At 44.2% G+C, this 22,866-nt stretch overlaps 1 protein-coding gene across 1 annotated transcript in view; it reads right to left on the bottom strand.

Moving 5' to 3' along the window:
• Positions 1-22,866, bottom strand: part of MICALL2 (MICAL like 2) — a 160,798-nt gene that overhangs the window by 89,958 nt on the left and 47,974 nt on the right. Inside the window, exons 3-4 of the mRNA XM_082261698.1 lie at positions 13,235-13,283; positions 9,846-9,987 (exon numbers count right to left, since the gene is read on the bottom strand). Coding sequence (XP_082117824.1) covers positions 9,846-9,987; positions 13,235-13,283 — 191 coding nt within the window. The remainder of the gene's footprint in view (positions 1-9,845; positions 9,988-13,234; positions 13,284-22,866) is intronic.

Raw genomic sequence — 22,866 nt, 5'->3', positions numbered from 1 at the left:
GGAGAAAATTCAGGATCCCAGGGCTGTAAGACAGCAATGCTAAGCAATGGTTCACCAAGCATTTTTTACACTGCGACAAAAAGGGATAAATCAACCTGTAAAAGGTAAAATAGTCAGAACAGCTCAGCCTGACACACCTTCTTTACCAGATTACGGCATGCGTCAATAAGGGCAAATTCCTTTTATACTGTAGGAGTACACCTGTCAAAGCCGTTGTAACTGCTGTGACATTAAATCTGTCTAATCAGTCTCGTCAGATAGGAATGTCTTTTTTAACATGCAGGTTATATACACTATATTACCAAAAGTAATTGGTTGTCTGCCTTGAAGCACATAAAGTTTAATGGTATCTCAGTCTTATGGGCCATACACACTATACAATTGTCTTTAGATTTTTTCCTTTAGATTTACCAAAACCATAAAATATGAGGTCAAATTTAAACACTTTCAATTAGTATGCAATCAGGCAGGCCCTTGCAATACATAGTTGAAGGTAAATCTAAAGGAAATCTAACAACAAAAGTTGTATAGTGTGTATCCAGCTTAAGTCTCTAGGGTTCAGTATTGAGTTGAACCACCCTTTGCAGCTATAATAGCTTCAACCCTTCTGGGAAGGCTGTCCACAAGGTTTGACCATTCTTCTAGAAGCACACTTGTGAGGTCAGGCACTGATGTGGACAAGAAGGCCTGGCTCGCAGTCTGCGCTCCAATTCATCCCAAACGCGTTCTATCAGTTTGAGGTCAGGACTCTGTGCAGGCCAGTGCAAACTCGCTCATCCATGTATTTATGGACCTTGCTTTGTGCACAGGCCCAAATCATTTGGTGGAGGGGGGATTTTGGTGTGGGGTTGTTTTTCACGGGTTGGGCTTGGCCCCTTCGTTCCAGTGAAGGGAATTCTTAAGGCGTCAGCATACCAGAACATTTTGGACAATTTCATGGTCCCAACTTTGGGGGAACAGTTTGGGGATAGCCCCTTCTTGTTCCAAAATGACTGTGCACCAGTGCACAAACAAGGTCCATAAAGACATGGATGAGCGAGTTTGGGGTGGAGGAACTTGACTGGCCTGGACAGAGTCCAGACCTTAACCCAATATAACACTTTTGGGATGAATTAGACTCCAGACTGTGAGCCAGGCCTTCTCCTCCAACATCAGTACCTGACCTCTCAAATGCACTTCGGGAAGAATTGCCAAACATTCCCATAAACACTTCTAAACCTTGTGGACAGCCTTCCCAGAAGAGTTGAAGCTGTTATAGCTGCAAAGCGTGGGCCAACTCAATATTGAACCCAACGGACTAAGACTGGAATGCCATTAAAGTTTGTGTGTGTGTAAAGGCAGGCGTCTCAATACTTTTGGTAATATAGTGTAGCTTCAATACATACTGTCATGCCTTAAGATACTGGTGTATGATCACTAGCATTTTCAGCAGGGGAGGGCCACAATGACACCCACCATATGTTCTCTGTACAGGCTTCCTTTAATGTTTAACTATCAAAGGTCCTAACACAAGCCTTGAAGAATCTATACAATATTTACCATTGTGACAATTGTTTGCTACTACAGAATGAGGGTGTGTTTCCCTATGCACCAAAAGTCACTGGTATAAAACTTAACCTTTAATAAGGACTTTTTTTAAAAATATATATTGGTAACTGTGTATGCTTTAAGCCAAGGCAAAAGGGTTCCTCAGACTCGAAACGAAAATTGATGGTCAGTAATTGTCCAGAAGAAAAACAGAAGAAAAAAAAGCAATAACACAATGTCACCTTATGCAGGCTGGGGGAGTTTTAAGGGGTGACTTCACACCCAAATGGAGGTCCTTGTATTTCAAAGTCAAAAAAGTAGAGATACATTCAAGCCCAAATTTAAAGCGGTAGTATACCGCTTTTTGCGACTTTTAACTACAGGTAAGCCTATAATAAGGCTTAACTGTAGGTACAATTAATGCACGGTTTAGGAGATATTTGCACTGCATGCAGCCGCTCACGCATGGACCTTCAGCGTTCCTTGCTGGGAAGTGCCGGAAAGTGACGTCATCGCGGCTCCGGCCACTCACATCGCCGGAGCCGCCGAACCCGAAAGAGACGCCGAGGGATCATGTCAGCTCCCACAGTGGTGTCCGGGGGTCCGTGTCGGGGCTTCGTTCTAAGGTAAGTATTTCATAATGAGCTGGTATGCGATGCATACTAGCTCATTATGTCTTTGTCTTGCAGGTTTTTTTTTTTATGTATACTACCGCTTTAAAACCATAACAAATCTTAATTTGCCCTGATATATACACTCACTGGCCACTTTATTAGGCACACCTTGTTAGTACCGGGTAGGACCCCCTTTTGCCTTCAGAACTGCCTTAATTCTTCATGGCATACATTCAACAAGGTGTTGGAAACATTCCTCAGAGATTTTGGTCCAAATTGACACAATAGCATCATGCAGTTGCTGCAAATTTTTCGGCTGCATTTCCATTAAAGCGAACCTCCTATTCCACCACATCCCAAAGGTACGCAGTTGGATTGAGATCTAGAGACTCGTTTTCTGCCACTAGATGTCCTCTGTCTGATGGCTAGCATTATTCAACCCACTTCCTCTAAACCCTGGTCCTCCTGGACCCACTCCAGCCCATGACTGGACAGTGAAAAAAGAAGCAGCACAGTGATGAGCACATTATACTTTCCCTTGCTATTAGTATGTTTCTCGTCAGCACACTACCTAAGACTGAGAACGGAGCGATCAAATACCGCTGATCGCTTGGTCCTCGGTGCCCCCTGAGCAGAGAGCTGGTGGCTGACTCTCTGAGAGGCTGAGCTGTGTGCCAGGCCAGGCATGTGGGCAGATCCTGACCATATGGTCCCGATCTATCCCAAGCCTCGACCGGCTCTTTGACTGGCTTCAGCCCGCTGTCTGCCGGAAACGGGTCACAGGGGTGCAGAACAAACTGCACCCCTGTGATCCACAGAAGAAGTACAGCCAATGAGCTTTGGGTGTACTTCTTCTTTAATATGTGTCTTTTATGTATGCCTAGAGGTCAGCTTTAAGCCAGTGGATTGATAACCAATCTCAGAATGGTAATATCGGCCCCCATTTTTTCACAACATGGGTTTAGATCCCCAAATACCTCTGATAATAGGCACGGATGTCGTGTTTCTTCCTTTCTACTAGTGAGAACATGCATGCCCGACTTTTTTGTTTCCTATGCTGCAAAGAAACTTTGAATTAGTTAAACATTCCCTGAACTAGGGGGTTCCCGTCATTGGGATTGTTCCTACCCGCTCTGTGGGACTTCTCCAAGAATAATTGAATCAGAGTGACTGAACTGTGGCTGAGGTTTACTGCCAGCACGGCAGCTATATGCTTGTACTAACTGTTCTGGATGACAACACCCTTGTATCAAGACTTTCTACTAATGCTTTCCCAGCAGCAATAAGTCTCCATTAACTTTGCTGAAAGCAAAACACAGATAATATCTAGCTCTGGTTCAGGAAAATAGAAACACAATTGGGGAAGGTTCCTTAGTCAGTCACAAGCAATGCGTCATTTCTCATAGACATGTATAATATTTAATACAAAGCTTGCACTTTGCTCTGGTTTCAGAAAATGTTCACTAACCACAACCGGACACATAGCATGCCTCATGCGGACAATAATGAAATAAACAAATTGGATGGCCACCTCTCCTCTACAGTATTTTATAACTATCAGGGGGAAAAAAAGAAAGTACTGAAGCAACACAAACTTCCTTTATCTATGCAAGGGCCATGTCACGCTAGAGATCCTGTCATTGGCAACAATTTACCAGCAACAGGGTCGCCAACAGACTACTTACATTTTGTCCATTTACTTTGCTAGCGAGTTACATTCTGTATTGTTTCAGCTAAAAAGGCAGTGAACACCCTTGTTATAAAAGTCCCAAACACTAAGGCTCGGTTCACACTGGGGCGGCACGACTCTGTACTACTTCGGGGGCGACTTGTGCATTCCCATGCACCACGACTTCGGAGCGACTTGCATGGACTTCACATAATGGAAGTCTATGCAAGTCGCTCCGAGGTCGCCCCAAAGTAGTACAGGACCCTTTTTCTAAGTCGGAGCGACTTGTGTCGCTTCTATTAGAACGGGTCCTGTAGCAGTCAATGGACCGCGAGGGAGCGCGACTTGTCAGGCTGACAAGTCGCCTGACAAGTCGCACTAGTGTGAATCGAGTCTTAGCTGGATAAGCAGTCCTTGAGTGTCCACTTCAAAACGAAAGTGTAGAGAGCCGCAGGCCCGGAGAACCACCACCAAACACACTGATCACACTGCCTCTTACCATAGATTGATGACCCTCATTACAAAGGTCTAATACAGCCAAATGATTACAGTGCAGTAATGATCCTCCTCTCAGATGACACAGGGCCAGTGCTGTATCTTGGCCTAGGCCAACAAGGCCCAGGCCTAGGGCGGCACTTTGCAGGGGGGCAGCAAAAAAGTGGGCACTGATAAGCTTCACTGATGGGGCTGCATTGATATTCTGCACTAATGGGCTGCACTGATGGCCACTGACGAGGCTGCAATGACTGCCACTGATGAGGCTGCGCTGATGGCCACTGATAAGGCAGCACTGATATGATGCACTGATAGGCTGCACTAATGGCCACTGACGGGGCTGTACTGATGGCCACTGATGAGGCCGCACTGATATGCTGCACTGATGGCCAGTAATGAGGCTGCACTGATGAGGCTGAACTTATGGAAACTGATGAGGCTGCACTGATGAGCACTGAAAAACTGGTTGTAGTCTGTGGTTTACAGATAACAGGAAGGATCATAAACATGAAGGGGTGTGGCCTTTACAGGAAGGGGTGGGTCATATTTAAATTAGGGGGTGCCCAAGTTTAGTCAGGCCTAGGGCAGCACAAAACCTAAATACACCAGTGCACAGGGCTCACGAATCAACCACATATAGGCTCATGGAATATAAAGCGAGACACTCCTCATGGTGTAGACTGCATAAAACTATTTATTTCCACACACGGATATAAACACTTACATCATAGAAGAGCATAACTGGCATCTTAGCTGGCAATGTGTGTTCCTCTCAGTATAACGCTGTATGCCGAAAACCGGCAAAAAAATGGATGCTGCATCTCCTCCACGTGTCGGCGTGCATCACCGTGAGCACCATCTGACGCGTTTCGTCATCAGCAGACGTTGTCTAGGGGTGTGGTCTCACGGCACGCGATGCTATAAATAGTGGTGGAGGAGGGCGGAACTGTTAGAAGAAACCGGAACCCGGATTAGAAGAAACCGGAACCCGGATGTCAAGGTGTTGGTCGAATCGCCATAATATTGCTGCTGGCAAGGTGTCACCCACAGAAGAACCCCTATTGTGACATGAACCTAAGGGCCTTTGAGGGCTGGATTTAGGTTTTTATAGACAGGTATATGCAGCTTGCTTCCAGGGCCATTCCCCTTACAGCTGACATCAGTTTGAAAGTACATGAGGAAGGCAGCGCATGAACCACACTGGGATGCAATGGATAAGGAAGTCAGGTGAACATCCAGTATAGGAAGGGTTAACAGTTTATTGGTATTAATAACCGAAAAACAAAGTACATAAAATGCTTACATCCCCCTGGGCTGGAGTGGACAAGGGCACCTGGCAGCAAGCAACACAAGTGCGAGGAGGTCAGTCTCCCAGGACTGCTGAGCAGTGTGTGCACAAAGCCGGAAACCAGCCGGCGCGAGGATGAAAGGACTCCTCTGCAGTTCCGTAGTGGTGACATCAGCCGGACAGGCGCCACTTGCGGGGAAATACCAGGAACCAGGGTGGACCATAAGCTATATGGTTGCCATGACTACATGTTTCGCGCTATGCGCTTTATCAAGTCATCAGTTTGAGAAGCTTCTGAGATAATTAATTAAAGTATAACTAAAAGGCAAAACTTTCTTTTTTTTTTTTTAATTAATTTTGGATTCAGGGGAGATGGATTAGAACACCTGGCAGTTTTTATTGCTATCTGTGTCCCCATTAGGGAGATTCATCCTCTCTATTGGTCCGGTTTGCCATTATCATTGAAAGTGAAAGTTAAAGAAATCCCAAATTTTGAGTTGTCCCCAGAAAAATAATAGAGGGGAAACCTTCCAATGGGTACACTAGATTTGGGGACCTGGGGGTCCCTAAGGAATTCCCTTCATTTGCAGGGATTTCCTCTGACATTCTGTTTGTTCCCTCCACTCCTTCATCACATGATGGAGGACGAAAGCAGAATGGACACGGATGCAACACATGCGACATCCATTTCTGTTGTAATCAGACTCAAAAAGGAGATCAGTCTATGAACCTCCTGCCGAGACAGAACGGAGGTGCCTGCGTGAAAGGGGCCATACTGCTGTTTTGGAAGAGTAACTATGCTTTTGGCATGTAGACATTAAAAAAAGTTTCTCTCTATTTAGCTTTCCCCCCTAAAAAAAAAAAAGAAAAAACACAATTTTACATTACCTACAAATGTATTGACCCTACTCTTTAGGTCCTTTGATCTGCTAAGATGCTCACCTACTACAGAATGTCAGTTAATGGAGCTCTACTTTCATTTTTTCCCATGGCCCAACCCAATTTGGTCTTACTCCTGCCCTCACTAAAGACATGCTCAGCTGTTAATTACAGTAAACCCCCCTCCATTGCGTATTTTCTGGCATATAAGACTACTTTTGAACCTCAAAAAAATCCCCCAAAAAATGGGGGGGTCATCTTATACGCCGAGTATAATAACTCCAAGGTAACCTAAGTATAAGTATTACCGGTAGATAAAAATTAGGGGGGGTCGTCTTATACGCCCAGTCGTCTTATACGCCCAGTCGTCTTATACGCCGGAAAATACGGTATGTAGAAAGCATAGACTAAAAATATATTAAAATTAAAAAAAGTGCTGTATGTTTCACCACGAGGGAAGCCACTTTAAGTATTGTTTATTAGAGTTTTTTAGGACTTCTTGCCTATGTTGTGTTTCCTAGTGTTTATCTGTCAAAGCACAGGAGGTCAGGAGTGAGGGTCATTAGCCAGCAGAGGCCACATTCCTCTCAGCACTGTGGTTTGGAAGAAAGGCTCTCATCTGTATGAGGGGTACAATTGAAAACATTTTGAAGTAATCTCCCGGGAGACAGAATCTTTTCATTCCCTATCAGCTGCACAGGGCATTCCCACAGAGGAAAGAAAAAGAGCCCAGGCGGCTATGAAAGCACCACAGAATTGGTTTAACGCATTTCCCCACTAAGACAACAGTGCTGGATACTTATTATATTATGCATTAGATTACTCTTCTGACGAACATATTAAGAACAGGACAAAACGGGTTTGAATCTCACAGGATAGTTGGGGCAATACTGACTATTCTAAATTCACACACGTCATATTTCTAAGCCTCTTAAATAAAAGTCATGAACTTGGGCAAATCAAATGGAGCAGACAATGAAAAATACATAAACAAAATGAAAAGTTCATCAAAACCATGAGTAGAAACATAGTTAGAGGAAGGCAAAGTTACAAGCAAATCTTGACTTTTCAATCTTGACCCTGCCCTACAACAATCTAAGCATTTCCATTGGTCACTGGGGTGCCCATGGCAAAAAATGACCGATAGGGAGACTTGGGATGATGGAAGGGTCAAGGCAGACATTCAGAAGGAAGCCAAGATTTGCATATTATTTGCCTGCCTTTATCTCTGGATAAGAGATGGGTTTAGGTGTGTTTGAATCCTAGCCCAAACCCACCAGAGCCCATCAGGAAGCTGTCACTGTACTGGGCCAATCATCTGTGGCTGAGGCATTCTTCCCCCAGCAGCAGCATGTATACAAGGGGAGTGTATATATGCAGCTGTGGAGCGGGAACGCCCAAGCTCTTATGATTGGATTGTAGAGTGACAGCTTCCTGGTGGGCTTGCTCAAGTTGATTCGGACAAGGACTCTGAGTTCATTCCTACTCTGGATCTACTGACCTTTCCGGCATGTGGTTTTCACTGAAGTCCACTTTTGATCTCAAAATATCAACCTAGCCACTCTCTTCAGTCCTCCCAAGACCTCCTGCTCTCTAGTCACCTTCTCCCATGCTCACCTCCAGGATTTCTTCAGAGCTTCTCCCATCCTTTGGATCTCCCTACCCCAATCTGTTTGACTGTCTCCCATCTATCCATCTTTAGACAATCCCTGAAAACCCTTCTCTTTAAAGAAGCCTATCTGGCTTCTAACTTTCCCCATCAGCTCAGCCTCCCGTACGTACGTTATGTCCGAACTGGACTTCGTCAGTATGGGAGGCTGAGCCGTATCCGTCTGACCTCACCCACTGCTGTTCCTGTTCCGAGCATGTGTGGCTGGCTGCTGGTATGCACAGCCCATGCCGCTGAAGTTCATTGCTGTACACCTTATCGATGTGCCCGCTTTTATTATGTACCATGTAAGTGCAACCTTCATTCATTAAATAGCGTATTACTGGCAGTCTGCACTTAGAGGTCCTTTTTTCTTTCATATACTTGGGAATACCTTGAATGTTTGCATCTGGTGCATCCGGTTTGTGAGTCCTGCCTGGTCCTTAGTTATCAAGGGGTGCATACATATGTACCTGAAGCCTACTTGCCGTTGTGGATTGACACTGCGATTTTTGACCTCTGGTAAAACAGTGGTCAAAATATGAGGTGAGGGCATAAGTGTGCTTTGTGGTGGAGGGAGATCACTGTGTGGAGTCGTTGTCTCCTATATCCTCTTTCTACACTGGTTGGACCTAAGGAACTGTTTCTTTCATCTACTGGGACTCTTTATTTTCATTTTATTTCACATGCGATTTCTTACATTTATTTTATAGGATTTTATAGGATTTGCGCTGCATCAATTTGTTTGTCATATCTTTCTGGGAATTTTGCTGTGTTTCCTGGGTCGGTGTTTAGCCAGCATTTCCATCCAATTTTGTTACACCCACCTGTCTGCGCTGATTGTATTCCATATATTGATATGCAAGGAATACAATTTTTCTATCAGTACCAAAAACGGCCTTACGCTGGCCATATACTAATACTATACAAAAAAAAAAAAGAAAGAAAATCGGCCAAAATTCGGTCATTTGAAAAGTTTGTTTGTTTTTCGGCCAGTTAATGGGCACAAATCGGTAATTGGTTGTGATGTTTTTGAGCCGAAAAAACGAAGTTTGGAAATTTTCTGCTGAACAATGATAAATTGAAAGGTTAGTGTGTTTCTCGTCCAAACTGTTTGCACTAGGTATATGTGAAAAACGAACAAAAAATGGATGTCCATTGAACGATTTATCGGTCATTACATGATGGCACTATCATTTGCTCTCACGGCTGAGTGTTCGCTTTTCGAAAATGAGTTTGAACGATTTTTTGTATAGTGTATGGCCAGCATTAGTGATAACAGTAGACAAGATGAGGATGGTGCTACTTCACAATATAGTAAATGTTAAACAATTTAAAAAAGTGGACCTTTATTTATTAAGTAATCATACAAAAAGATATACAAATCTATGGTGTCAGTCACATGGTCTCTACCAATGAGATTTTGGAAAAAGATGGTCTGGCACTGTCTGCCACTATTCCTCCAATTTGCTCATTCCTATGTTCCTATGGCCATGTGGTCAGCACCAAAGAGCAAAGCAATACAAACAACAACTTGGATTGTATGGAATTTTTTTCGTCCTCTGTGGGGCGCGAATACATTTTCTGTTGGTTGTGGAAAAAACGTACCACTATAGCCCAAAGGCAAATTATTTTTCTTTCCTCTGTACCAAATTTACTGGAATATGTGAAAATAGGAAGAAGAGAGAATCTTCTTTTATGTAACTAGTTAACCATGCAACTTACTAGGAGAACGCCCGTGGAAGAAGTTGTAATACTGTGACACATAAGTCAAGATGCTCAGCCGGTCTGGCACACGTAGTTGGACCATGTCCTCTGCATCAAGCAGAGCCGGAATTCCAAGTTTTTCCTCGGCAACACGGAAAGCCTGCAGTATGGAGACACAGGGAAAAAAACTCTTGAATTACAAGAACAATGAGCTGCTGTTACAGACCTGCTTTAAGTTACAAAAATACAGCCAGAGAATGGTCCTCGCCTGCTACAAAAAATAGAAGACCTCAACAAAACGTATTTAGGCTCCTTTCACACGGGCTTTCCAATCAGGTCCCCCTGTCAGTTTTTCAGGCAGGCCTGATCGGATGCTCCATGCACCTTTATGGAGCAGCGGACGTCAGCGATGACTTCTCCGCTGACACCCGCTGCTATCCGATCCGATGTGGTCCGTGAAAACCAGACGGATGAAAACACTATTTTCCATCCGTCTGGAGGATTGGATTGGAAAGGATCGTATGAAAACGGAGAGGCGGTTCATTATTTTCATCCGACCTCCCATAGAGGAGAGCGGGAATCTGACCGCTCTGTCTCTTCAAAGTAAGCAGAGAGGGACCGGTCATCCGCCTGAACAGCAGGTCGATCCCCGCTGAGCAAAAAGGAGCCCATGTTAAAAGGACCCTTATGAAAAAGGTTTTCACTTCAGCCCTTCTACATAACTATCATTAACCAAACAGCTCTTGGAGACAAAGGCAACCAGCAACCTAAACCAATCCGGGGGCTGAATCAGAGTGTGGCTGTGGTGAACCGCATACCTCACAGAAGGACCGTGCCGCCGTAGACGAGGAATGGGCCGTTGCCGGTTTCGGAGCATGATCACAACAGCTCCTTCTTCAGACCAATAAAATACACGGCCAAACGCAGGACACTGAAGAACGCTGGCCAGAAGTATCAATTAACAAAAAGGGGAAACAGGAAATGGAGCCAATAAGCCAGGGACACCCGAATCAGGACGACTCCAGCCCCAATATTGGTATATGAAACATTGGCTCCATTTCCTGTTTCCCCTTTTGTTAATTGATACTTCCGGCCAGCACTCTTAAGTGTCCTGCGTCTGAATTGGGAAGGACGCTGGGTCATGACGCTCCACTTTTTGCTTTTATGTAAGTCTTGATATAAGCTTAATAAATTTGTTATTACTGCTTCACTGAGTGGCACCTTCTCTTTACTCTGCTTACATGTGGGATCTCACTTCGGCCCTGCAAGAGCTGCCCTCGATGATAGCACTAACACTGTGCTTTTGGAACATTCACCATCAGTCTGATTAACATATCACCTATCAAGACTGTCTGGAACAAAAGGACCAATCCCCCAGCAAGAGCGCCCATTCTTTTTTCCTTTTGCAATTGCCCTGCACCTACTGGTCTTTGCTAGTACTGGCAATAGAAGCACCAACTCCCTGTCTTGGGCGGGACATGGAGGTTACCATTGTTACTTCTGAAAACAGTAGTTGCCTGGCTGTTATTCTGATCCTCTGGCTTTAATAATTTGAGATACTGGGCAGCACAGTGGCTAAGTGGTTAGCACTAGGGATCGACCAATATTGGTTTTTCGTTGCCGATACCGATATTTTGGCCATTGCGTATCGGCCAATATGGGCCGATATTTTGTACATTTAAAGTTTTGAAAAATAAAGACAATTTTTGACACAAATCTGGTACTGAACAGGTTTGTTTAATGGCTGTCTTGCTGGCACCCTGTGGTGGGTGTCTGATTGGCTGGCACCCTGTGGTGGGTGGGTGGCTTGTTGACACCCTGTGGTGGGTGGCTGGCTTGCTGGCACAGGGGCTGGGTGTTGGCTGGCTGTCTGGCACCCTGTGGTGGGTAGCTGGCTGTCTGGCACCCTGTGGTGGGTAGCTGGCTGGCTTGCACCCTGTGGAGGGTGGCTGGCTGGTACAGTGTCTGTGGCTGGCAGGTACAGGGTCTGTGGGAGGCTGGTACGGGGCCTGTGGGATGATTAAGGGCCTACTGGCTTGAAACGTGTCAATGTTTTGATTTTGGAAATAAAGTGGATCTTATCGCTGTCGCTATGCTGTCATCCAATGTATATGTCTGAATAGTGCCCCGAAGGCTGGAAAAGGGGCAATCAAAGGGTCACAGTTTGAAGACCACTGCTCTGGATCAACTGGGGGTGTAGGAGTGTATATGGTGGTTTTCTGTTAGTTTGTTTGTTTGTTTTTTTAATTGGTTTAACTGGATGTAGCATATACACACACACACACACACACACACACAGTAGCCCTCAAACTTTCCATTTGTCTGCCCTCATTTGGAGTATGGAAATAAGTTGAGGGCGAGCGTGGAGCCGTATCAGAGCGGGGCTGATACCACCGGCCGGCGGGGTTGTAAGGGAGCTGAGTCTCCTCCCTGCGATCCACCAGAAAACTGTGGGGAAGGGAGAGGAGAGGAGAGGAAAAGAAGAAGAGAGCCAGCCGGATGACGCAGAGAGGGGAACTCCTGTGAAACGGCTTACATCTGAAACGCCGACAGCTGTCAAGCAAAGTCCCGCCTCCTAGACAAGCTCTTATGATAGACAACACACTGGCCCAATGCCAGGAAGTTGAAGTAGCGTGACGTCTATCATAGGAGCCGGTCCAGGAAGCAGGACTTTTTGTATAACAGCGGCTGTCTTTTCAGATCCAAACTGTGTTACAGCAGGAGATCCTCTCTCTGTGTGATCCAGGCAGCTCTCCTCCCGATTCCTCCATGTGGCTGCATTGATGGGCACTGATAGGCTGCATTGAAGAACTGCATTGATGGGCACTGATGAGGCTACACTGATGGGCACTGATGAGGCTACACTGATGGGCACTGATGGGGCTGCATAAATGGGCACTGATGGGGCTGTATCGATGGGCAATGACAGGCTTAACTGATGGGCACTGATGAGGCTGCGCTGATCAGGCTGCACTGATGGGCACTGATCAAGTTGTTGCTGTTAATTTATATTTTTGTAACTTACATTTGAATAAATCATTTAACAGTGTCATTTCATGAGATAATTTACGAGGGGTGGAATTAGGGGTGGAATTAGGGGTGGGGCAGGGTAGGGATTGGGTGGGGCAACTAGTGGCGAGTAACTCTTAAGGCCTGGCTAGTAGCTCAGGACTTGAAATTTTGAGCCCTGTATACTGTATATAGAAGTTGGACTAGTCACACCATCTGTGGTAAATTTTGTTGCAATGCAAACGAAAACCGAAAACATCCCTGTGTGCAGCCAACATAACCATGAGATTTTAACAAAATTCAAAAGGAGGTTAATAGAACTGATGAACCCATGTACAAAGAAAATAAAACATCCTGAAAATCAGCAGTATTAACATTAGTTGTGTAAATGAACTTACCAAATTATTATTTTCATACACATTCTCCTTACTCAGCGAGTTGAAATCTCTGAAAAAAAGATCAAAGACACATAAGAATGATATACTAGGCCACACAGGGAGGTAACAAATCCAAATTTCCCGATCATATAAAAGAACAAAAAGTAGTAAATTTACAATGTAAACAAATGTTATGCAACTTTTTACCAAGTAGTTTTGTTTCAAACAATTGCAAGTAAATAAAAAAAAATACACAAAAAAACACTACTAAACAACTCCAAGCATCTAAAAAAATACCTCTTGCAGTGGGGCTGTGGCACACTGTGCTCATTTAGTTCTAGGGGAACAAAAAAAATAATTTACCTAACTGATCCTCTACCGGTCCCCACAGCTTCCTTTTCCCCACAATCTAGTGGTCTAGGATCCGGACATCATCAATGCCAAAGGAGGGTCTATAGGGCTGCACTAGATATGTTGAAGCAGAGGGACAGTCCACCACTGGAGCATGGGGGAGCCCCATCTGCCAAGGTAGATCAGGTAAGTAAAACCGCTTCTCCTCTCCTTCTAGACAAAATGAGCAATTACCTCTCACATAACCCCCTTGTACCTGTATGTCCGTGTTACCTGGAACAAGCTGTCATTATCTGGTGTGCAATCTCAGTGCACAGGAGAGTGGGAGTTTTTTTTTTTTTTTTTTATTGACTTTTAATAGAAATTAGATTTTAAGTTACTGAAAGCACTATGGAGCATATCTCTTCTCTATCCTTTTGAGCAATAGAGCAATACAAATAAAGTAATTATACCTTGTGAAACAACACATTCAGTTTAAAATAGAAATGAAAGGCAAAAAAAATGTGCGCATAGATATAGATATAAAGCAAAAATGTAAATAAAAACATTGAAAGGAAAAAAAAAAAACACACATTATAAATGCTTTCCCTGTGGGGGGGGGGGGGGGGGAGGCAGCAGCATACCCATCTTCCCAGTGAAAGGCTGTGCAGAGAGCAGTGGCGGTGCCCCCCTATCCATGCGGCCGGCCCCCTAATCTACATGCAGGGCACCGGAAGCATGGAGTTCAATGGGGCTTTTTTTTTGTTTAGCCATGTGACTAGAGCCAGAGGCTCTCACAGGCTAAAAAAAAAAGGGTGGGCTCAGGGCGCAGAGCAGTGCGCCCCAAGTCAACCCACTTGTGTGACAATAGCAAATGAATATTCGCTATTGTCACACGGATCCGTCTCCTGGCCAATCAGGAAGCAGGTCCTGAGACCTGTTACCTGATTGGCCGAAAGTAGAAGCTTTAGGGTATGAAATGTATACCAGAAGGGATACCATGTTGAGAATATAGATTGTCTAGGAGTATTGAGATTTATACCCTTGGTTTACAGGGAAACGCCTGTTGAGATCATTTATAATCTGAAGGTCTATTCTGTATGGTGAGCATGTGTCCAGTGGGGTGATTGTGATTGCACAAGAACATTACATAAGCACTACAATAACATAAAGCACAAAAGTAGATCACTGCATAGAATTTCTTGCTTAGAACTTTTCACACTGAAAATCAGTTTTGCACCCATATAATATTGTCTATGTCGCAGCAAATATGGTAGGCTCAGGTAAGTATTAGGGGGTGCTGGGGAGGCTGCTGCACACAGAAGGCTTTTTATCTTATTGCACAGAATGCATGAAGATAAAAAACCTTCTGGACTTTACAACTCTTTTAAGCCCCCTGGGCAGGGCGAAACGCGTTGGATGTGTGTGGCCTGGACAAAGCCTGGGCTGAGGCTGTTTTCACTTTCTACACACTGGGTTTTGTTGCAATGTGTGGCTTTTTGGACTTTTATTTTTTCGCATCGATATCTCTATAGATTTTCTCTTGGGAAAAGCGGATCAGCCAGGAAGGATTTTCCCTTGACACAACTGGTGTCTGCGGAGGCTTCAACCCCCCCCCCCCCCCTTCCATAGGTACCAACAGGAAAGTTCTCCCAATAAGAACTTATGTTTATAAAAAGATCTTCAGTCACAAAGTTCTTACCCAACCAGGTTGCACAAACATGGCAGGTTCCTGTCTAATGCCTGTAGGCAGCTTAAGGAAGGGATCTATACACAGACAATCATTAGCAGGGACTATTCACTGATTAATAATATGAACAATGTGCAGTCTTTGATTGTCCTGGTCCAATAGGGCATAAAGCTGAAAGACAATGGTGGTGACAAAATTAATTATTAAAGTAACAGGTCACCTGAGGTCAGATCTGACTTCAAACTGGTGGCCCTGTAATCAAGCAGAGCTTGTAAGGCCGGGACAACCAACAAAGCATGAGTTCATATCCTGAATGGATTTTCATTGCTGGATCCCAGTGTCTAACCAGGTGCTTCCTGTACAGGGACACTGCCACACTGCAGGAGTGACGGGCCTGACTGTGAGATGACTTGGCCTAGACCAAACTGATTAGGATCTCCCGGATAATCAGGCAGGACATGAGAACAATAAAGAGATAGCATGTGAGCTAAACAACGCTCACTAATAAGGAAGCACATGAGACAAGCGTCTATTTCTGCCTAACCCAGCAACAGTAAACCCAACGCACACAATGCAAACAGTTCACTGAGCTGTATTCATTCATTTCATGTATATGTCTAACAATAACAGTCTCATCAAAACTCACAGGCCGAAAATATGGAATCAAAAAAAACGAAGAGATTTCCAGTTTTTTTTATATGCGTCCGCCCTTCCAGTGCTCCTTACCACTAAGACCAGTTATAGGTGGAGGCGGTGACCACTTTTTGCTAAAATATGGAATGGTTATATCTCTGCATTATAGCGCTCCAAGAATAGAAATATATATGGTGTCTCTTAAACCTTGCAGCCAGACTCATCTACCATCCAAACTCTCTCCACCAATCCCTCCACTACTCGTCTACTTGTCCTTCGAAGAAAATATAAAATCCTAACATATACAGCCATCCACATCTCTGCCCTAAGTTACAGCACTAACCCTATTCCAAATGTTTTACCAATTTCATTCGCTCCTCTCAAAACCACCTGTCTCTAGCTCCCTTTTCACCTTTTCCTATGCTCACCTCCAGGAGCCTCTCCCATCCTCTGGAACTCTCTACCTCAATCTGCCCTGCTATCCCCTACTCCAGGGATCCTCAAGCTACGGCCCTCCAGCTGTTGCGCAACTACACATCCCATGAGGCATTGTAAAAGTATGACATTCAAAGACATGACTAGGCATGATGGGAATTGTAGTTCCTGAACAACGGGAGGGCCATGGTTTGAAGACCCCTGCCCTACTCTGTCTGCCTTTAGGATATTTGTGAAAGCTCATCTCTTCAGGGAAGCATATTCTACCTCTAACAAACAACTACACTTTTACTTTCTCCATCAACTCATCCCTCTCACAGGTTATGCATTTTGTATCACTTGCTTCTTCCTTTAGATTGTAAGCTCTCACGGGCAAGGCCCTCCAAACCTTCTCGTCTTGTAACTGTACTGTCTCCTTTTATATTGTAAAGTGCTGTAAAAACTGTTGGTGCTATAGAAAAGAAAGAAAGAAAGAAAGAAAGAAAGAAAGAAAGAAAGAAAGAAAGAAAGAAAGAAAGAAAGAAAGAAAGAAAGAAAGAAAGAAAGAAAGAAAGAAAGAAAGAAAGAAAGAAAGAAAGAAAGAAAGAAAGAAAGAAAGAAAGAAAGAAAGAAAGAAAGAAAGAAAGAAAGAAAGAAAGAAAGACAGGAGGAAGTAGCGTAATGTGTTAAAGCCCATTGTCAGGCAAAACATGAAACTCTTCTCAACCTCTTATTTTAATTGTTTATTTTTATCAATTTACAAAATTCAAAGCAAGCAAACTGAAGAAAAATTCAAATCAAATCAATATTTGGTGTTACATAGTTAGTGAGGTTGAAAAAAGACATCAGTCCATCCAGTTCAAGCTATGATGTGTGTGTGTGTTTGCTGTTAACCGTACATTGTATACCCCTGTATGTTGTGGTCTCTAAGGTGCCCATCTAATAGTTTTTTGAAACTATCAATGCTCCCTGCTGATACCACTGCTTGTGGAAGAGAATTCCACATCCTTACTGCTCTGACAGTGAAGAACCCCTTACGTATTTTAAGGTTAAACCGCTTTTTCTCTAGTTTTAGTGAGTGGCCACGTGTCTTATTGCTAGGGTCATCACCAGTACAGTATTTGTACATTGATATCATATCCCCTCTCAATCGTCTCTTCTCCAGAGAGAATAAGTTTAGTGCTTGTAGTCTTTCCTCATAGCGGATGTCCTCCATTCCCCTAATTATTTTTGTTGCCCTTCTCTGGACTCTCTCCAGTTACAGCACATCCTTCCTGAGGACCGGTGCCCAGAACTGGACAGCATACTCCAGATGTGGCCGGACAACCCTTTGCCTTCAAAACAGCATCAGTTCTTCTACACGCATACAGTTTTTGAAGGAACTCGGCAGGTAGGTTGTTCCAAACTTCTTGGAGAACTAACCATGGATCTTCTGTAGTTGTAAACTGCCTCAAATACAAAGATGTAATCCCAGACAGACTTGATAATGTTGAGATCAGACATCTGTGGGGGCCAAACCATCACTTCCAGGACTTGTCGTTCTTTTTTACACTGAAAATAGTGCATAATGATATTGGCTGTATCTTTGGGGTCATTGTCCTGCTGGAGAATAAACTTGGAGCCAATCACACACCCCAAATCTGGGATTACATGAAGAGAAAGAAGGATTTGAGACAGCCTACATCCACAAATAATCTGCGGTTAGTTCTCCAAGATGTTTGGAACAAACTTCCTGCAGAGTTCCTTCAAAAACTGTGTGAAAGTGTACCTAGAAGAATTGATTCTGTTTTTGAAGGCAAAGGGTGATCACACCAAATATTGATTTGATTTGGATTTCTCTTCTGCTCATTTACTTTCTATTTTGTTAACCACTTACTACCCGCCCGTTGTCAAATGACGGCGGAGTGGTGTACCTATTATCCTGGGGCGCCGTCATATGATGGCCTCCGGGGGCGCGCATAGCGGTGATCGTAGCCGTGCCGTGTTGCTAGGACACGGCGCGATCCCGATCTCGGTAAAGAGTCAATGACATGACTCTTTACCCATGTGATCGGCTGTGTCCAATCACAGCCGGTCACATGTAAATGAGGAAGTGCCGTTATTCGGCTCTCCTCGGCTCACACTGTCAGTGTGTGAGTCGAGGAGAGACGATCAGCGGCTCCTCCTCATAGGGAACACAGAGAAATGTAATCAGGGCACTGATCACCAGTGCCCTGATTACACAAGAGGGAAATAAACTGCTATAACTGCCCACCATCAGTGCCCACCATCAGTGCCCACAATCAGTGCCCATAGTGCTGCCAGTCAGTGCCCATTAGTGCCTGCTCATCTAGGCACTGAGGAGCACTGACTGGCAGCACAATGGGCACTGAGTGTGGGCACTGATGGTGCTGCTCATCAGTGCCGCCCATCAGTGCTCGTCAGTGCCACCCGTCAGTGTCCATCAGTGCCGCCTCTCAGTGCCCGTCAGTGCCACCTCTCAGTGCTCAGCAGTGCCACCTATCAGTGCTCAGCAGTGCCGCATATTAGTACCTCCTCATCAGTGCCACCTCATCAGTGCCCATCAGTGCAGCCTATCAGTGCCCATCAGTGCTGCCTCATCAGCGCACATCAGTGAAGGAGAAAAATGTATTTATTTTAAATAAAAATTTATTTTTTACTCACAGAAAATAAGAAAAACTTTAAAATTTTCTGACTTTTTTCATTTTTTTTTGTAAGAAATAAAAAACCTAGAGGTGATTAAATACCACCAAAAGAAAGCTCTATTTTTGTGAAAAAAAAATGATAAAAATGTCATATGGGTACAGTGTAGCATGACTGCGCAATTGTCATTCAAAGCGTGAGAGCGCTGAAAGCTGAAAATCGGCCTGGGCAGGAAAGGGGTGAAAGTGCCCTGTAGGCAAGTGGTTAATTGATAAAAAATAAACTGTTAACATTCCTATTTCTGAAATCATTCTTAATTTACAACTTTTCACACCCGCCTAAAAACATTTGCATAGTACTGTATTTATACACATTTGCAGGCCACTTTATTAGGTACACCTTGCTACTACCAGGGTTGGGACCTGTTTTGCCTTCAGAACTGCCTTAATTCTTTGTGGCATAGATTCAACAAGGTGTTGCAAACATTTTGCAGAGATTTTCATAATAGCATCATGCATTTGCTGCAGATTTGTCGGCTGCAAACTCATGATGCAAATCTCTCATTCCACCACATCCCAAAGGTGCTCTATTGGATTGAGATTTGGTGACTGTGGAGGCTATTGGAGTACAGTGACCTCATTGTCATGTTCAAGGAACCAGTGGTGAGATGATTTGAGCTTTGTGACATGGTGCATTATCCTGCTGGAAATAGAAGAAGATGGGTACACTGTAGTTATAAAGGGGTGGACACATGGTCAGCAACAATACTCAGGTAGGCTGTGTCGTTTAAACGTTGCTCAATTGGTACTAAGGGGCCCAAAGTGCGCCAAGAAAATATCCTCAATACCATTACACCATCACCGGCCTAAACCGCTGATACAAGGCAGGATGGATCCATGCTTTCATGTTGTTTATGCCAAATTCTGACCCTACCATCTGAATGTTGTAGCTAAAAATCGAAAATCATTAGACCAGGCAATGATTATCCAATCTTCTAATGTCTAATTTTGGTGATCCTGTGCGAATTGTATCCTCAGTTTCCTGTTCTTAGCTGACAGGAGTGGCACCCGGTGTGGTCTTCTGCTGCTGCAGCCCATCTGGTTCAAGGTTTGATGTGTTGTGCGTTCAGAGATGGTATTCTGCATACCTTGGTTGTAACGACTGGTTATTTGAGTTACTGTTGCCTTTCTATCATCTCTGCACATTTTCCTCTGACATTAACAAGGCATTTCTGGTCCATACGCTAGATATTTTCTCTTTTTCAGACCATTCTCTGCAAACCCTAGAGATGGTGGTGCGTATAATTATCCCAGAAGATCAGTTTTTTAAATATTCATTCCAGCCCGTCTGGCACCAACAACCATGCCACATTCAAAGTAACGAAAATACCCTCTCTTTCCCATTCTGATGCTCGGTTTGAACTTCAGCACGTCATCTTCACCACGTCTAGATGCCCAAATGCATTGAGTTGCTGCCATGTGGTTGACTGATGAGCAGTTTGTGTTACCAAGAATTTGAACAGGTGTACCTAATAAAGTGGCCGGTGAGTGTATATTTACACATACATTATACTGTATATACACTAGTATAGGAAAAATAATGGGATCTCTTCTGAAATATTCACATTTTTTTTATTCCCATAAGGAATTAAAGCTGTAGCTTGTATTGTGTATAGAAGCAGATTTTCATTGTGTGCATTGTGTGAAGACCAGTCAATGCCACATCACTGCTGGCTGAAGAAGCACACAAGCTCCCTGTCCCAGCCAGGAAACACAAAGCCTGCCAGCCTGGCACTGTCACACACTGGAAAACACAAAAATCAGTGATCATGGAGGACCTGAGAGCACTTAGATCTTCAGAGACACACAGACACAAAACTCTACACAACACATGCTGCTAATCAGATGCAGAGACCAGCAAAAAAATTCACATTTTATACATTCCGCTGTTGCAGAATCAATGGATGTGGAAGAAATCCAGTATATGCAATATACGAAAAAAATAAATATAATGCTTTACATGTCAAGTTGTATTGCAGATCATTGGCCTATGCAATGTCATTGGTTCAAAGGTCACAAATAGCCATTGATTTGCTATATGTCCCCTCCCTGTCTGATAAGGTTTCCTCCGTGAGCCTTGATCTTTTTTTTCCACCCAACTCATATACATTAGATACCGTATTTATCGGCGTATAAAACGCACCAAAATTTTAGGGGAGAAATTTCAGGAAAAAAGCTGAAATTTAAAATAAACAGCTTTGAACTCAGAACATTTTTTTTAAACTAAATGTAGTCTCACCAGTGCCTATGAATGCAGCCTCATCAGCGCAGTGCCCACGAATGCAGCCTCGCCAGCGCAGTGTCCTTAAATGCAGCCTCACCAGTGCAGTGCGCATACATGCAGCCTCGCCAGCGCAGTGTCCTTAAATGCAGCCTCACCAGTGCAGTGCCCATACATGCAGCCTCGCCAGCGCAGTGTCCTTAAATGCAGCCTCGCCAGTGCAGTGCCCATACATGCAGCCTCGCCAGCGCAGTGCCCTTACATGCAGCCTCGCCAGTGCCCATAATTGCAGCCTCGCCAGTGCCAATACATGCAGCCTAGACAGCGCCCATACATGCAGCCTTGCCAGCGCAGTGCCCATACATGCAGCCTCGCCAGCGCCAGTGGCCATAATTGCAGCCTTCCCAGCACCAGTGCCCATAATTGCAGCTTCGCCAGCGCAGTGCCCATAATTGCAGCCTCGCCAGCGCCAGTGCCACTATACAAATCACTTTTAAAAATGTCCAGAAAGCAGCGCCGAGAGGTAGAAGGGGGCGGGCGGCGCCGAGAAGAAGGAAGGACGCGTTGTCATCAGAAGTCCCGGCGCCTATGATAGACGTAGGCATAGGAGGCAGGACTTCCGATGACAGCACGTCCTTCCTTCTCCTCGGCGCCGCCCGCACCCTTCTACCTCTCGGCGCTGCTTTCTGGACATTTTTTTTTTATATCGGCGTATAACACGCACTGCTACTTTTTCCTCCATTTTTAGGAGGAAAAAGTGCGTGTTATATGCCGATAAATACGGTAACTACAGGTTAAGTGGATTCTAACCCAGTTTACCCTAAAAAAATTGAATATAAATAAAGGGTTATTTAATATCATGCGACTACACCTCCTGTGAGATGGTATATTTTCTTCTACACAGGGTGTTCTAGGATTAGGCAGGCTGCTAAAAGGTGTATAGGCCTTCCAAGCAACATTACACTGCACATATGGATATCATTTTTGCTGTGGCATGTGTACACACCCACCTGGCTGCCTTGGTAGCTTAAGGGGGGGGGGGCGCAGTTGCGAACGATAAAACCACATCTTAACCGTCTGTTTTTACTGCCCCCCAATCGCAACTGAACACAAGCCCTAACCGAGTTTACTCACTAAAGCTGAAAAGGGCAAACAGCCAAGTACACAGTTGGGGGTTGATTTACTAATGCCTCGTACAAACGATCAGATCATCGGACAACTTATCGTTCGCATTTTGTTGCATGATACTAATATGGAATTCAACAATGCGTATAAACGTATGATTTTTTTTCGTAAGATTCAGGAAAAGCTTTCTGGTTACGTAGCTACATATCAGATAGTGCAAAAAAAAAAAAACAATGGCAGCCAGGTTTTTTCCGGGTTATTTTTGTGTTTCTGATCATGTGTGGTCTTTGTCGATTGATGTTTAGATGGACGCATACTGTACTGATTAAACTAATGTCATTCGATAGGCTATCGTATGACAAAAGTTTTCGTTTTTATCCCTTCGGATTTTGCTGGACGAAATGTCATGATCGGCTGTCAAAAGCTGTGTACCAACGATCAGATTATTGTGCGATCAATTTGAAAGCGACTTTTTTTCAGACGATTATCTGATCGTGTGTAGGAGGCATAAGGGCCGGTCACACTAGTGTCATGCCAG

The sequence above is a fragment of the Pelophylax lessonae genome (assembly GCF_965119305.1).
Source record: "Pelophylax lessonae genome assembly, chromosome: 6".
Lineage (NCBI taxonomy): Eukaryota > Metazoa > Chordata > Amphibia > Anura > Ranidae > Pelophylax > Pelophylax lessonae.
Note: the sequence above shows the minus strand (reverse complement) of the source record. Positions and strands in the feature narration are given on the sequence as shown.